We start from the raw sequence: 15,205 nt of genomic DNA on the forward strand, positions 1-15,205 counted from the left end.
ACCCAGAGCTGATGCGCACTCAGTTGCCTCATGACTCTGGAGTTGTGGATTTGGCCCTAAAGAAGGCTAAGAGTTCTAGGGAACATGCTTCGGCGCCCCCGGGCAAGGACGCTAGAACCTTAGACTCCTTTGGGAGGAAGGCCTACCATTCCTCTATGCTCGTGTCCAAGATCCAGTCTTACCAGCTCTACACGAGCATACACATGCGGAACAATGTGCGGCAGTTGGCGGGCTTGGTTGATGCTCTTCCCCCCGAGCAAGCCAAGCCTTTACAGGAGGTGGTCAGGCAGCTGAAGGCGTGCAGAAAATTCCTGGCCAGAGGAGTTTATGACACTTTTGATGTTGCGTCCAGGGCCGCTGCTCAAGGTGTGGTGATGCGCAGGCTCTCATGGCTGCGTGCCGCCGACCTGGAGAATAGACTCCAGCAGCGGATTGCGGACTCGCCTTGCCGTGCGGACAATATTTTTGGCGAAAAAGTTGAACAGGTGGTAGAGTCTCTCCACCAGCGGGACACCGCATTCGACAAATTCGCCCGCCGGCAGCCTTCAGCCTCTACCTCTACAGGTAGACGATTTTTCGGGGGAAGGAAGACTGTTCCCTACTCTTCTGGCAAGCGTAGGTACAATCCTCCTTCCCGACAGCCTGCGGCCCAGGCTAAGCCCCAGCGCGCTCGCTCTCGTCAGCAGCGTGCGACTCAGCAAGGCCCCGCGGCTCCCCAGCAAAAGCAAGGGGCGAGCTTTTGACTGGCTCCAGCAGAGCATAGCCGACATCCAAGTGTCCGTGCCGGGCGACCTGCCAGTCGGAGGGAGGTTGGAAGCTTTTCACCAAAGGTGGCCTCTCATAACCTCCGATCAGTGGGTTCTGCAAATAGTCCGGCAGGGATACACCCTCAATTTGACATCAAAACCTCCAAATTGTCCACCGGGAGCTCAGTCTTACAGCTTCCAACACAAGAAGGTACTTGCAGAGGAACTCTCCGCCCTTCTCAGCGCCAATGCGGTCGAGCCCGTGCCATCCGGGCAAGAAGGGCTGGGATTCTATTCCAGGTACTTCCTTGTGGAAAAGAAAACAGGGGGGATGCGTCCCATCCTAGACCTAAGGGCCCTGAACAAATATCTCGAAAAAGAAAAGTTCAGGATGCTTTCCCTGGGCACCCTTCTCCCCATGATTCAGCAAAACGATTGGCTATGCTCTCTGGACTTGAAGGATGCCTACACACACATCCCGATACTGCCAGCTCACAGGCAGTATCTGCGATTTCAGGTGGGCACACGCCACTTCCAGTACTGTGTGCTACCCTTTGGGCTCGCCTCTGCGCCCAGGGTGTTCACAAAGTGCCTAGCTGTGGTAGCAGCGGCACTCCGCAGGCTGGGGGTGCACGTGTTCCCATATCTCGACGATTGGCTGGTAAAGAACACATCAGAGGCAGGAGCCCTGCAGTCCATGCGGATGACTATTCGCCTACTGGAACTACTGGGGTTTGTGATAAATTATCCAAAGTCCCACTTTCTCCCAGCGCAGAGACTCAAATTCATAGGAGCTCTGCTGGATTCTCGGACGGCTCGCGCCTATCTCCCAGAGACGAGGGCCAACAACTTGTTGTCCCTCGTCTCGCGGGTGCGAGCGTCCCAGCAGATCACAGCTCGGCAGATGTTGAGATTGCTGGGCCACATGGCCTCCACAGTTCATGTGACTCCCATGGCCCGCCTTCACATGAGATCTGCTCAATGGACCCTGGCCTCTCAGTGGTATCAGGCCGCAGGAGGTCTAGAGGACGTGATCCACCTGTCCACGAGTTTTCTCGACTCCCTGTATTGGTGGACGATTTGCTCCAATTTGACTCTGGGACGTCCCTTCCAAATTCCTCAGCCACAAAAAGTGCTGACCACGGATGCGTCCCTCCTGGGATGGGGAGCTCATGTCGATGGGCTCCACACCCAAGGAAGCTGGTCCCTCCAGGAACGCGATCTGCAGATCAATCTTCTGGAGTTACGAGCGATCTGGAACGCTCTGAAGGCTTTCAGAGATCGGCTGTCCCACCAAATTATCCAAATTCAGACAGACAACCAGGTTGCCATGTACTATGTCAACAAGCAGGGGGGCACCGGATCTCGCCCCCTGTGTCAGGAAGCCGTCAGCATGTGGCTCTGGGCTCGCCGTCAAGGCATGGTGCTCCAAGCCACATATCTGGCAGGCGTAAACAACAGTCTGGCCGACAGGTTGAGCAGGATTATGCAACCTCACGAGTGGTCGCTCAACTCCCGAGTGGTGCGCCAGGTCTTCCAAGCGTGGGGCACCCCCTTGGTAGATCTCTTCGCATCTCGAGTGAACCACAAAGTCCCTCAGTTCTGTTCCAGGCTTCAGGCCCACGGCAGACTGGCATCGGATGCCTTCCTCCTGGATTGGGGGGAGGGCCTGCTGTATGCTTATCCTCCCATCCCTCTGGTGGGGAAGACTTTGTTGAAACTCAAGCAAGACCGAGGCACCATGATTCTGATTGCTCCCTTTTGGCCGCGTCAGATCTGGTTCCCTCTTCTTCTGGAGTTGTCCTCCGAAGAACCGTGGAGATTGGAGTGTTTTCCGACCCTCATTACACAGGACGAAGGGGCGCTTCTGCATCCCAACCTCCAGTCGCTGGCTCTTACGGCCTGGATGTTGAGGGCGTAGACTTTGCCTCTTTGGGTCTGTCAGAGGGTGTCTCCCGCATCTTGCTTGCTTCCAGGAAAGATTCCACTAAGAGGAGTTACTTCTTCCATTGGAGGAGGTTTGCCGTCTGGTGTGACAGCAAGGCCTTAGATCCTCGCTCTTGTCCTACACAGACCCTGCTTGATTACCTTCTGCACTTGTCTGAGTCTGGTCTCAAGACCAACTCCGTAAGGGTTCACCTTAGTGCGATTAGTGCATACCATTACCGTGTGGAAGGTAAGCCGATCTCAGGACAGCCTTTAGTTGTTCGCTTCATGAGAGGTTTGCTTTTGTCAAAGCCCCTGTCAAGCCTCCTACAGTGTCATGGGATCTCAATGTCGTTCTCACCCAGCTGATGAAACCTCCTTTTGAGCCACTGAATTCCTGCCATCCGAAGTACTTGACCTGGAAGGTCATTTTCTTGGTGGCAGTTACTTCGGCTCGTAGAGTCAGTGAGCTTCAGGCCCTGGTAGCCCAGGCCCCTTACACCAAATTTCATCACAACAGAGTAGTCCTCCGCACTCACCCTAAGTTTCTGCCAAAGGTCGTGTCGGAGTTCCATCTGAACCAGTCAATTGTCTTGCCAACATTCTTTCCCCGTCCTCATTCCTGCCCTGCTGAGCGTCAGCTGCACACATTGGACTGCAAGAGAGCATTGGCCTTCTATCTGGAGCGGACACAGCCCCACAGACAGTCCGCCCAATTGTTTGTTTCTTTTGATCCCAATAGGAGGGGAGTGGCTGTAGGAAAACGCACCATATCCAATTGGCTAGCAGATTGCATTTCCTTCACTTACGCCCAGGCGGGGCTGGCTCTTGAGGGTCATGTCACGGCTCATAATGTTAGAGCCATGGCTGCGTCGGTAGCCCACTTGAAGTCAGCCTCCATTGAAGAAATTTGCAAAGCTGCGACGTGGTCATCTGTCCACACATTCACATCTCATTACTGCCTGCAGCAGGATACCCGACGCGATAGTCGGTTCGGGCAGTCAGTTCTTCAGAACCTGTTTGGGCTTTAGGATCCAACTCCACCCCCCGAGGGCCCTGTTTGTTCTGTTCCAGGCTACACTCTCAGTTAGTTGGTAAATTTTTTAGGTCAATCTCAGTTATGTCCTCGCCGTTGCGAGGCCCAATTGACCATGGTTGTTGTTTTGAGTGAGCCTGGGGGCTAGGGATACCCCATCAGTGAGAACAAGCAGCCTGCTTGTCCTCGGAGAAAGCGAATGCTACATACCTGTAGAAGGTATTCTCCGAGGACAGCAGGCTGATTGTTCTCACAAACCCGCCCGCCTCCCCTTTGGAGTTGTGTCTTCCCTTGAAGTGTATTGTCTTGCTACATACTGGACTGGCCGGCTCGAGCCGGTTTCGGGCGGGAAGACGGCCGCGCATGCACGGTGCGCGCGGGCGCGCGAGGACTAGCAAAGGACTTTGCTAGTGAAGTTTCCGATTGGAGGGGCTGCCGTGGACGTCACCCATCAGTGAGAACAATCAGCCTGCTGTCCTCGGAGAATACCTTCTACAGGTATGTAGCATTCGCTTTCTATTACATCTATTGCCTTGGTTAATAGCCAAACCCCTAAATCTCATAAAATACATAGCACTAATGCTCTGTTGGTCCTGGACTAGAGGGAAAAGGGAAAGCTGACCTGAATATATGTGCAGATTTCCCTGTCCAGGTTAAGCTTATGAGCTGAGAAAGGAGTATAAAATAACATTTACTCAAGGAGCCTGGACTTCAGGTGAAGGACATGATGAAGTATGGGACAAAATATTTAGTAAATATAGCCCTAGGCTCAGTGAGGAAACCCTTATTTCTGCTCATTAGTTTTTAACCTTGGGCTCTTTGCTTGGAGAATTGTTGAGTCCTGAAGTGTCACTGGTCCCATTCTGTACATTGTACAGATGTCACATATCCAAAGACTCCTGACCTTACTGTGAATTTCTGGATATCTGAACAGAATCAAGGTTTTAAGACAAAGTTTACAGTACTGAACTCTGGGCACAGAAATCTGCTCAGAACTGCTTTTTCTAAAACTGGGGAGATCGATCATGACAAACTCAAAGGCCAAGGTTTGGGGAGGGGGAGGAATCACAAATCTTGACACAAAGGATTGTCATTTATCATCATCTGACCCACATTTCCAGCTGGCAATTCCTCTTATAGGTCAGTAATCCAGAAAAGTAGCAATAATTTCTTCCAGCCTTCATCAGCAGGCTATAGCCACATTTAAGACAAAGACCAACTAGAGATTTGCAAAAATCAAACAAACAAAACAAAAGAAAAAGCCCCTTTATTTGCATTCAAAATACCAGTTAACAAACCATTACAAAGTAACATTTACATTGCTCAACCACATATGTTTTTATATTTTTTTCCACAATTCTAAACCCATTGAATAAAAAAAAAAAAAAGCAAACAACAACAACAACGTACCACGGAGCTACTTGCTCATTTGTGTCTTAGCACTTCATGAAGCCAAGGTTGCCCTGATCTGTGGAATATCTGCACAATGATCTATTTTATCTAACATTACAAAAAAAACAATTTTTAAGTTTCTTCAATTCTAATCTTAAGACATGAACTAGCATTTTGTTGTATAAAAATAGAAACAGTTGCTACCCAAACAACCCAACCCAATCCATTTTGGAATTTGCTGCATTTTCTTCAGTGCTAATGATCAATATTATGGATTTAACATAACGAGCTTGTGCAGCTGGTAAAGACAATCATTTCTCTCTCCATGCTTGTCTGGATACTGATCAATGAGAAACTTAGGATCCACCTAAAATGATAAAATGAAATACAAAAATAAAATCACAAATAAAAAAAACATGTATACTTGTTTGCTATTGCATAGCAGTATTGAATTGTAGCTTTTTAAAATGCTGGATTAAGTAACATCACATGTTCTCCTGCATTACACTATTTATTTATTGGGATTTATTAACCTCCTTTATGAAGAGATTCACCCAAGGCAGTGTACAGCAGGTACAGTTTAACATAAAACTTACAATTTTGTTAAAAGCATAACAATAGCAAAATAATCAAGAATAAACAAATACAATAAATGAGGTAACCTTGAAAACAGTAAATTGAAACCTAATAATTGAACTACCATGAAACAGTATTAAAAATACGCACATTTAACAGCAGTAGAATTCAAATACCAGAGATATAATACAATATTAGCATAATACTAATGATACACCTAATAAGATGCATTAGAGCATTCAACTAACAGATATGATGCTTAATAGTTTCTACAGTACAGCTTACCATATAGCTGAGGGACCAAGAGCAGATATATGATAGGAAGAAGATGCGTGGTACACAGTCACTTGGGATAATTTGATGGTTAGCTAAAATCAAGGCAAGTTCTTTGTATAGTTAAGCAAGAGACAAGGAACTGATCTAAGTTACAGTATGTGTGGCAAGCTAGTCCAGGTGCAGAATGGGTGTATAGTCAGTCACCCTACATATTAAAGGCTTGGGAGAAGAGCCAGGCTTTCACCTACTTCCTGAAGTAGAGGTAATCTCGAGTTATATGTAGCCCCTCTGGGAGTAAATTCTTGAGCGTGGGGGCTACTTCTGAGAAGGCTTGCCGGTGGGTATCACACTGTACAATTTCTTTTGATGAGGGTACAGATAGTGATGATCCTTGAGAGGATCTTAGAGGTCTTAAAGGTGTGTAAAGGGTTAACTTATTCTTTAAGTACTCTGGCCCATTTTGTCTGAGGGCCTTGAAAATCAGAGTTTAAAATTTAGCCCTGTAAGGTACTGGTAGCCAGTGTTAGGACAGGGATTCTTAACCAGTGGTGCCCACGCCCCCTTGGGGTACAGAAAGTGGTCAAATGGGGTGCAGAGAAGGGTCTTGAAATCTGAGGCAATTCATTTACAATTTTTAGACAGAGTGAAGACAGTTACTAGTTGTTTAACTGTGAAATACTGTAATTTTAGCAACATATTAGTAGTTAGCACTGTTAGTGGCTAATAGAAACATGTAGCTGTCGGTAGTCACTAGTGGACACGTGATTTAGGAGGGAGTATGAGGGTTTCATTGATCAGTTAAAGGGGTGTGGAAATTAAAAAAAAAAGTTAAGAACCCCCGTGTTAGAGATTCAAAGAGTGCTGCTAACTCCAGCAGTTTGTGACACTACAGGACAAGGTAGGCAGAAGCAAATGCAGCAACCTGAATGACAGAAGATCAGAAGTACCAGAACCAACTTTGAGGATGTACAAAAGAATAAACATAGGGACTCTTCAGGCTCCCGTCATTTTGGATGACCACCCTCTATAAAGAATACTCCCAAGCTGTTGGGGACAGGTTCACCCTGCAGCTTGACAGGAGTAGTTCTTGCCTCCGAACAGGACACAAGGGTCTAAAAGGTCAATGTGACCAGGTAAGGGACTAAAATCTCAGATAGGCCCTCCTCACCAACCCTTAGAAAACAAATTAATTTATCACAAGAGCAAAATGGGGTACAAAAAACCTGTAGCAGGTATTCTCTGAGGACAACAAGCCATTTATTCTCTTATGTGGGTGACGTGGCCTGTGTTGCCCAGTTCAGAGCTTGAAAAAAGCTTTGTATAACTCACACCGTGAAAGAGCAGGGCCTCCAGAACAATAAAATAGCATAGAGATAACTCCAAGGGGAGGTGGGAGGTTATGTGAGAATATATAGCCTGCTGCCCTCGGAGAATACCTGCTGAAGGTAAGTATCTTTGCTTTCTCCGAGGACAGGCAGGCTAATAATTCTCCCATGTGGGAATCCCTAGCTACAAGGCTCACTGATAACAACAGTGGTCAATTGAATTGAACCTCGCAACAGTGAGGTCAAAACAGAGAGATTAACCTGAAACTATATACAAATTATGTGAGAGTGAAGCCTGAAAATAACACAACAGGCCTAGGGGGATGGAGTTGGATTCTAGACCCCAAACGAATTCTGCAACACTATCTGTCCAAACCAACTGTTGCGTCGGGTATCCTGCTCAAGGCAGTAGTGAGATGTGAATATGTGGACTGAAGACCAAGTTGCAGCCTTGCAAATTTCTTCAATGAGGCTGACCTACAAATGCCGCCATGGCTTTGACATTGTGAGCTGTGACATGACCCTCAAGAGTCATCCCTGCTAGAGCATAAGTGAAAGAAATGCAATCCACAATTGGAGAATGTGTGTTTTCCAATGGCGACCCCCCATCACATTTGGGTAAAAGTAAACAAAAAACTGGGTGGACTGCCTGAGGGGTCTAGTCCACTCCAAGTAAAAGGCCAGTGCTCACTTGCAGTCCAAGGTGTGCAGTGTGCTCTCACCAGGATGGGCATGACGTCTTGGAAAGAATGTTGGCAATACAATTGACTGGTTTAGATGAAATTCCGACAAAATCCTAGGCAGGATCTTAGGTTGTGCGCAACTTAGGGTGTGTGATGAAACTTCGTATAAGGTGCATCTACTACTAAAGCCTGAAGCTCACTGACCCTGCAAGCTGAAGTAGCAGCCACCAAAAATATAACCTTTCAGGTCAAGTACTTCAGGTGACAGGAATCAAGTGGCTCAAAAGGAGCTTTCATCAGCTGAATAGGGTCAGAGCGGGTGCCTGGTCCTAGCTGTGCAGAGACCCACACACCGGTACCTCCTGTAAGAAAAGGGAGTGGTCTTCTGAGCACCAGTGCTTCTCAGGTACCGGGTGTTCTCTTGGTGTCCCGGAGCTCCCAGCACCATGCATCGAGGGCAATCAATGCCGATGCTTCTTGGGCTTCCCCCGAATCCTCACGTTGCCTCAGGGTTGGGTTTGACTTAGATCAGTTCCAGGGGGCCTACACAGTAACTGGTGTCAAGGTAGGCAGAGACCGATGCAACTCTCGACACCAGTGCCAATTAGTTTGATCTTCTAAGTCTCCGGTCTTTTGGAGTTGCGCATTTTGTTCTAAATCAAACGCCTCCAATCTCTCGTGAGCTTCTTCAGCTCTGTCAAAGATTTGCTGCAGTTTTTTTATCCAATGCCACTTCCACCATGGTGGTGATCTCCATGGTTATTTTTGAAGACCAGGTTGAGCTAATGGAAGGACTTGGAGGCAAGCATGGAGCCGCCATCTTCCTCTCCTGAGCACGCTGCTTATCCGGGTCTTTTGCTTTCAATGATCGAGCTGCCATCACACGCCGAAAAGTACACCAGAGTAGCGGATGGCATCCCACAAGCAGGAAGTAAGGTAAATTCACAACTTTGGTGATTCAAACAGATTATCGACAAGAGAAGTCTGGACTCAGAGGAGCTTCGCTTTTCAGCTACCGCTCATTCTCATCCCGTCACGTGACCCCTATGACCTATTTTATTAATACAGCTTAATAAGGCATTTTATATTTGTTATAAAGTTGAGGGTTATGTGCCACTGAAGTAACTATTTTCCAGGATACTGTGATGTATGTTGAGAGGTTGACCAGACTCAAGTCTATTATAATGGTAAAGCTTAAGTTATGAGATAATGTAACTTCATCTAAAAATCTCAGTGTTTCCATAAGTGTGTATGTAAGTTTATGTTGATGCAGGACAGACTGTTTACTTAGAAATCCATTATCAAGTGCACTCTAAGGCATTATTTAGGAGTATACCAAGTACTACTCACTCCTATATGCTTAGTGCCCCCTCCATGTCAACTATGGGCTCCCCCAAAATGCCAGGTCTGACTACACCCCTGATCTGATGCCTTGGCCTACTTTTATTTCCTCAGTATGCAATCCACACAAGAGACAGAACTAAGCAATTATGGCTCCCCACCACCACCTAAATATGCAGCCTCGGTTCCTTTTGACTGGGGAGGCAGCGGGGAGAAAACAACTGTAGTATTTCTAAGTCGCAACCTAAAACCATTCAAAGCAATGCCAGATAAACTATCACATGGAAAAACAACAGCCAAACTTACCTGGTTCCACTCGTACGGTCTCTCATACCATTTAGGAACAATGATTTCTCTGGGTTTCTGCTTGCAGATTAAACTGAAACGAGCAAGCCATCAAAGTTAAACACACACAAAATATTAGTTTTAATTGCAACAGCAAAACAAAGAAAGTGATAAAAACCTAAACCAAACTGCTACATAGGAGGTATGGAGGCATATTTTCAAAGCACTTTGGGAGGCTAAGTTCCATAGGTTTCTATGGAACTTTGGGAGGCTAAGTGCTTTGAAAATGAGCTTGATGGTGTTCAGTCTGCTGAATTTTGGTTCAACAGATGAAACTGCCAAAACCATGCTACACTACTGAAATTCAGCAGTATGCTAGGTTATTATGATACACTAGAAATGTGGACCACACTGCAGGCCTGTGCCAATTTCCTCCAAACCCCCCCCCCCACCATGGTATATGCAACTTCGGCTTGCAGGATGTACTAGGGATTGCCCTCCAGCATGGAAGATCTATGGAAGGGCTGATGTGCAGCAATTCTGATAGTACACACCAGGTTCATTATGACAAACAGCAGAAATAGGAATATTGTCTGTTATCATTCCATTAACTTTCACACAGTCTGCACTAAGGGTTATGTATAAGTTATAGCAACATGAGACCAAGGTTTTCCATCCATCAGGGCTCCTGATTCTTATACTTGCTTAAACAGCTGAAAAAGGCTCAAAATAAAATTAATTATAGTAATAAAATATCAATTCATGTAGTTGAGTACATTGAACCTTGCATTGACGTGACAAAATAATTTATATTTGTAATCTGGAAGGGATGGTGCAGACTGAGGCTACGGAAAATAATTGACAATGATCCAAATTCTTAGTCCTTTTTAGTCTCAGTCTGCATTTGGGCTGGTTGCGACTTGAAGAATCCTTCTTCCAAACTGCATCTGCTGACGGCCATTTATTTATTCTGTGATGTCTGGTGAAGGTGTGTGTGTCTCAAACACCAATACACTTTGCAAATCTGTTCTGTTCATTTTCTGCACAGAAGGTGGCTACCAATCTAGTAGACAGAGGCCAATGTTACACAGAATATAGAGATCGCAATTGAGATCTAAAGGTCAGGGCATATTCAATTTCAGCTGTCATCAAAAAACCCTTTTCCAAAATACCTCCTGGAGTGCACATGTAGTGGGAACTGCCATTTTAGAAATCTACAAATTGATAAAATGAACAGCACAATACTGGCAACCTCCATATCTGTAGCTGCTTCATTTTACAAATCTACACATGTACGTACCACTAATTTAAGTGGTGAGGCTGCAATTTTAAACTGGTTTTATTTTGGAGGTGGAAATAAATAATACATAAAGACTTGGTTGAAAGGAGCCCCTTTAAAAACTTTTGTGCCTCTGAGCTGGTATAAAACCAGATGGGGGAGAAAATGTTCCCATACATATGCCTTCCTTTTGTAAAATAAGGCATGCACATCTAGATTTTTGTGTTGTCTAAACCACATCTCCATCAAGTCCCCTTGAAATAACTGCATGGTGTGGATCTCCATCTGTAAACAGTGGCGTTTTGAAATCTCCATTTAAATGTGTATTCAATCTATATGCCACTATTTACAAGTGGAGATGCTTAAGAGCTTCTGTGTACAAAAGAAGAGCTGGACATGGGAGTGATTCTGTCTGATGACATTAAGGTGGCCAAGCAGGTAGAAAAGGTGACGCTCAAAGCCAAAAGGATGCTCAGGTGCCTAAGGAGAGGGATGACCAGCAGGAAAAAAGAGGCGACAGTGCCCTTGTACAGGTCTCTAGTGAGAATACTGTGTGCAATTCTGGAGACCACATTTACGGAAAGAGATAAACAGGATGGAGTCAGTCCAGAGGGTGGCTACAAAACTGGTCAGTGGTCTCAGGCATAAAACATGTAGGGACAGGCTCATGAACCTCAACATGTATATGCTAGAAGAGAGGTGGGAGGGGATAAGACAGAGACATTTAAATACCTCAGTGGCATTAATGTACAGGAGGTGAGCCTTTTTCAAACAATGAAAACATATGGAATGAGAGGGCATAAGATGTAGTTCAGAGGAAATAGGCTTAGGACAAATCTGAGGAAACACTCTTTCACGGAAAGGGTGGTGGATGCATGGAATGGCCTACCTGTGGAGGTTGTGGAGACGAAGACCGTGTCAGAGTTTAACAAGGCGTGGGCCAGACATATGGGATCTCTTAAGAAAAGGAGTTAGTGGTTACTGAGGATGGGCAGACTAGATGGGCCATACGGCCCTTATCTGCCATCATGTTTCTATGTTTCTAAACCAAGGGCTTTAACCTTGACAGAACAGACTTAATGATCTTTAAAATGGGTCTGAAATCCAAAGAGATAGGGGCTACCATGGGTATACTGTAGCTCTAAACTGCTCAGGTCACTGCTGTATCATTTTAATCCAGTGCTGCTGATTTTTTTTGGTCTATTTCATAATATAGTTTGTTATGTTAGAAATTGTTGTGTATCTTTTTATGTATCCTGTCCAGAACTTTTGTGATGACTTTCAGATTGCTACATACTTTTTGCTTGCTCCATAAAGAACTACCACTGAGATTTTCTAAATATTTGTTCCTTAAAGCTCTTTGCATCTAAAGAATTATATTCTTTTTTTGGCCAAAGCAGGATTATGACATAGGATAAGCAATACAACCAGATGAAAAGCATAATTAATTTCTGGAACAAACAATGGAATAAGGTGCAACTCAGTTCTGCCTGGGGAGAAGTGTGGGATTACAAATGAAGAGCTTGATGACAAATGTCTTAACTTGCTAACTGTTCTTGCAGAATATACAGTAACCAAGTAATCAAGAGGAAAGGGTAGCGAAGCAACTTGCCAGTAGTAATCTTGACAATCGCTGAAGAAATAATTATAAACTATCCAAACAGTATGTAACTTTATAAAGTATACTTCAATAAATTTAGGAAATTAGTTAGAAGAAAACTAGAAGGAAAAGATGGAAAGATTAAAATTCTGATTGTGCAAAAGTATCACCTTGGAAGCCCAGATAAAAATATATTTCACAAGTTAAGAAAAAAGGTTGACTAATGACTAACTGGTCAATACCAGCGTTTTTTTTAAACAGTGCAAGGTCATGTCCAGGCACCGGAATTGAATATCTGGAGCTAATTTCTTATGTTCTGGCTGCTGGAGCATATGCAAGTTCCGGCCAATATTTAACCAGAATCCGCATAAGACACTTATATGGGCCCTGGCTGAATACAGGCCAGGACCCAAATAAGGGATGTAGGAGCCACAGGCATTTTTTTTTAGAGGCACCCACTAGAGGCAGGAATGAGTGGAGTTCGCTCCTGCCCCCATTGAACCACCAGGAACATTTGGTAGGGCCAAGAGAGGGCCTGTCATGAGTGGGGTGGGGGAAGTAGGTATGGACCTGGAAGGGGGGATCCTGCCTCGTCAGGCAGGATAAGGGAACCAGAGGGGAGCTATGTGCTTCCAGGAGATGGGAGGGAGGCAGGAACAACTCCCCATATAAAGATGGGACACCCTTTTTGTCCCAATTTTATATGGTTGCTAAACCGGTTAGCAGACTGAAAATTGCTGCTAACCAGCCTACCTTCAGCTCTGCCCCAACTCCACCTTAATAATGGATGTTGAGAACAAATTGCAGATAGACAATATCCGATGGAGGGGGGGGGGGGGGGGTTCCAGAGACTTCAGAGTAAACACAGAAAAATGAAGGCGGATAAAGACCATTTGGCCTATCCAGTCTGCCCATCCATGCCATCTACTATCTCTATCACTCCCTTAGAGATCCTACGTACTTGTCCCAAGCTCTCCTGAATTCAGATACAGTCTTTGTCTCTACCACCTTCACCAGGAGGCTATTCCACAATTTCTCCACCCTTTCCATGAAGACGTATTTCCCTAAGTTACTAATTAGCCTGTCCCATTTTGCCTTCATCCTATACCCCATATTCCAGAGCTTCCTTTCAATTGAAAGACTCATCTCCTGCTTATTTATGCCATGGAGGTATTTAAATGTATCTATCATCTCTCCCCTCTCTTGCCTTTCTTCCAAAGAATACACGTTGAGATCTTTAAGTCTGTCCCCATATGCAGACCATTTTAGCAGCCACCCTCTGGAGAGACTCCATTCTGTTTGTATATTTTTGAAGGTGCGGTCTCCAAAATTGTACACAATACTCTAAATGAGGTTGCACCAGAGACTTGTACAGAGTGCATTAACACCTTCTTTACCCTGCTTCTATTTCTCTCCCTATGCACCCATGTATCCTTCTGGCTTTGGCTATACAACCACACCAAAGTCCCGCTCCTCTTTTGTGCACAAAAGTACTTCATCCCCTAAACTGTCCTGCTTCCTTGGGTTTTTGTAGTCCAAATGCATCACCCTGCACTTTTTTTACCATTAAATCTTAGCTGACAATTTCTGGACCAAGCTTTGCTAGGTCCCTCCTCATGTTATTCACACCATCAGGAGTGTCTACCATATTGCAGATTTTGGTATCATCCACAAAGAGGCAAACCTTACCATGCAGCCCTTCCGCAATATCGCAAAACTGTTAACAAGAATTGGGCCAAAAATTGAACCTTGCGGCATACCATCGGTAACATCCCTTTCCTCAGTGTGAGCTCAATTGACCACTTGTTCCTAACCCAGTCACTTTAGGGCCCATACTGGAAGCACTCAGTTTATTTATGTCATCAAGTGGAACTGTGCCAAAGGTTTTGCTGAAATCTGAGTACACATCATCTAGCACTCTCACCTAGTACAATCCAACTTTCTGGTAACCCAAAGAAATGAATCAGATCTATCTGTCGAGATCTGCCTCTAGTGAATCCATGCTGCCTCAAATCTTGCAATCCATTGAATTCCAAAAAACTCACTAGTCTCTGTTTAAGAAGTGCTTCCATTAATTTAAATTTACTCATCACAGAGGTCAGATTAAACTGTTTGTAGTTCCCAACCTCCTCCTTACTTACGCTTTTGTTGAGAGGGATCACATCTGCCCTTCTCCAGTCCTCCAGAAAAGCTTCAAAAAAGGCCAGATAGCAAAGCCATCAGAACTTTCCTAAATTCCTTCAGTACCTCAGATGTATGCCATTCAGCCCCATAGCTGTGTCCACTTAGTTTAGATAGTTCAACTTTTAGTATATTCACTGTATCGGTGGGGTTAAGAAAGTCAGTCAAGCCAAGGGGGACAATCAGGGCCAAGTCCCTGTCATAAGCATAGATCATGCACATTGCTCGTTGGAGGAACCTACTGTACCCTAAGGACACTGTCTCCTGCTTTCATGATTTCCCAGTGAAAGAAATAGTTATCTCCTTAGCCAGGAAGCTGGGCTCAACAGTATGGGAAGGTCACAAGACTGAAGCCTGCGCCCCCATTCGATTATCCCCCTTCTCTGTCACCTACGAACCTTAATGCAATATAACTCTATTTCTCATTCCAGAAATGGCGATCGCCATTACAGAACAATGTAAGCCACATTGAGCCTGCAAATAGGTGGGGAAATGTGGGATACAAATGCAATAAATAAATAAAGCCTCTATAGATTTTGTGATTAACAGAGGCAACTCT

The 15,205-nt window shown here is 45.2% G+C and overlaps 1 protein-coding gene across 1 annotated transcript in view; it reads right to left on the reverse strand.

The window, feature by feature from the left end:
* Positions 1–5,176: 5,176 nt before the first annotated feature.
* The window catches only part of TDRD9 (tudor domain containing 9), a 263,832-nt gene continuing 253,803 nt past the window's right edge, over positions 5,177–15,205 (reverse strand). Inside the window, exons 35-36 of the mRNA XM_030214425.1 lie at positions 9,608–9,680; positions 5,177–5,467 (exon numbers count right to left, since the gene is read on the reverse strand). Of these exons, the coding sequence (XP_030070285.1) occupies positions 5,369–5,467; positions 9,608–9,680 (172 nt within the window). The 3' untranslated portion in view covers positions 5,177–5,368. The remainder of the gene's footprint in view (positions 5,468–9,607; positions 9,681–15,205) is intronic.

Source organism: Microcaecilia unicolor, chromosome 9 (assembly GCF_901765095.1).
Source record: "Microcaecilia unicolor chromosome 9, aMicUni1.1, whole genome shotgun sequence".
Classification (NCBI taxonomy): Eukaryota; Metazoa; Chordata; class Amphibia; order Gymnophiona; family Siphonopidae; genus Microcaecilia; species Microcaecilia unicolor.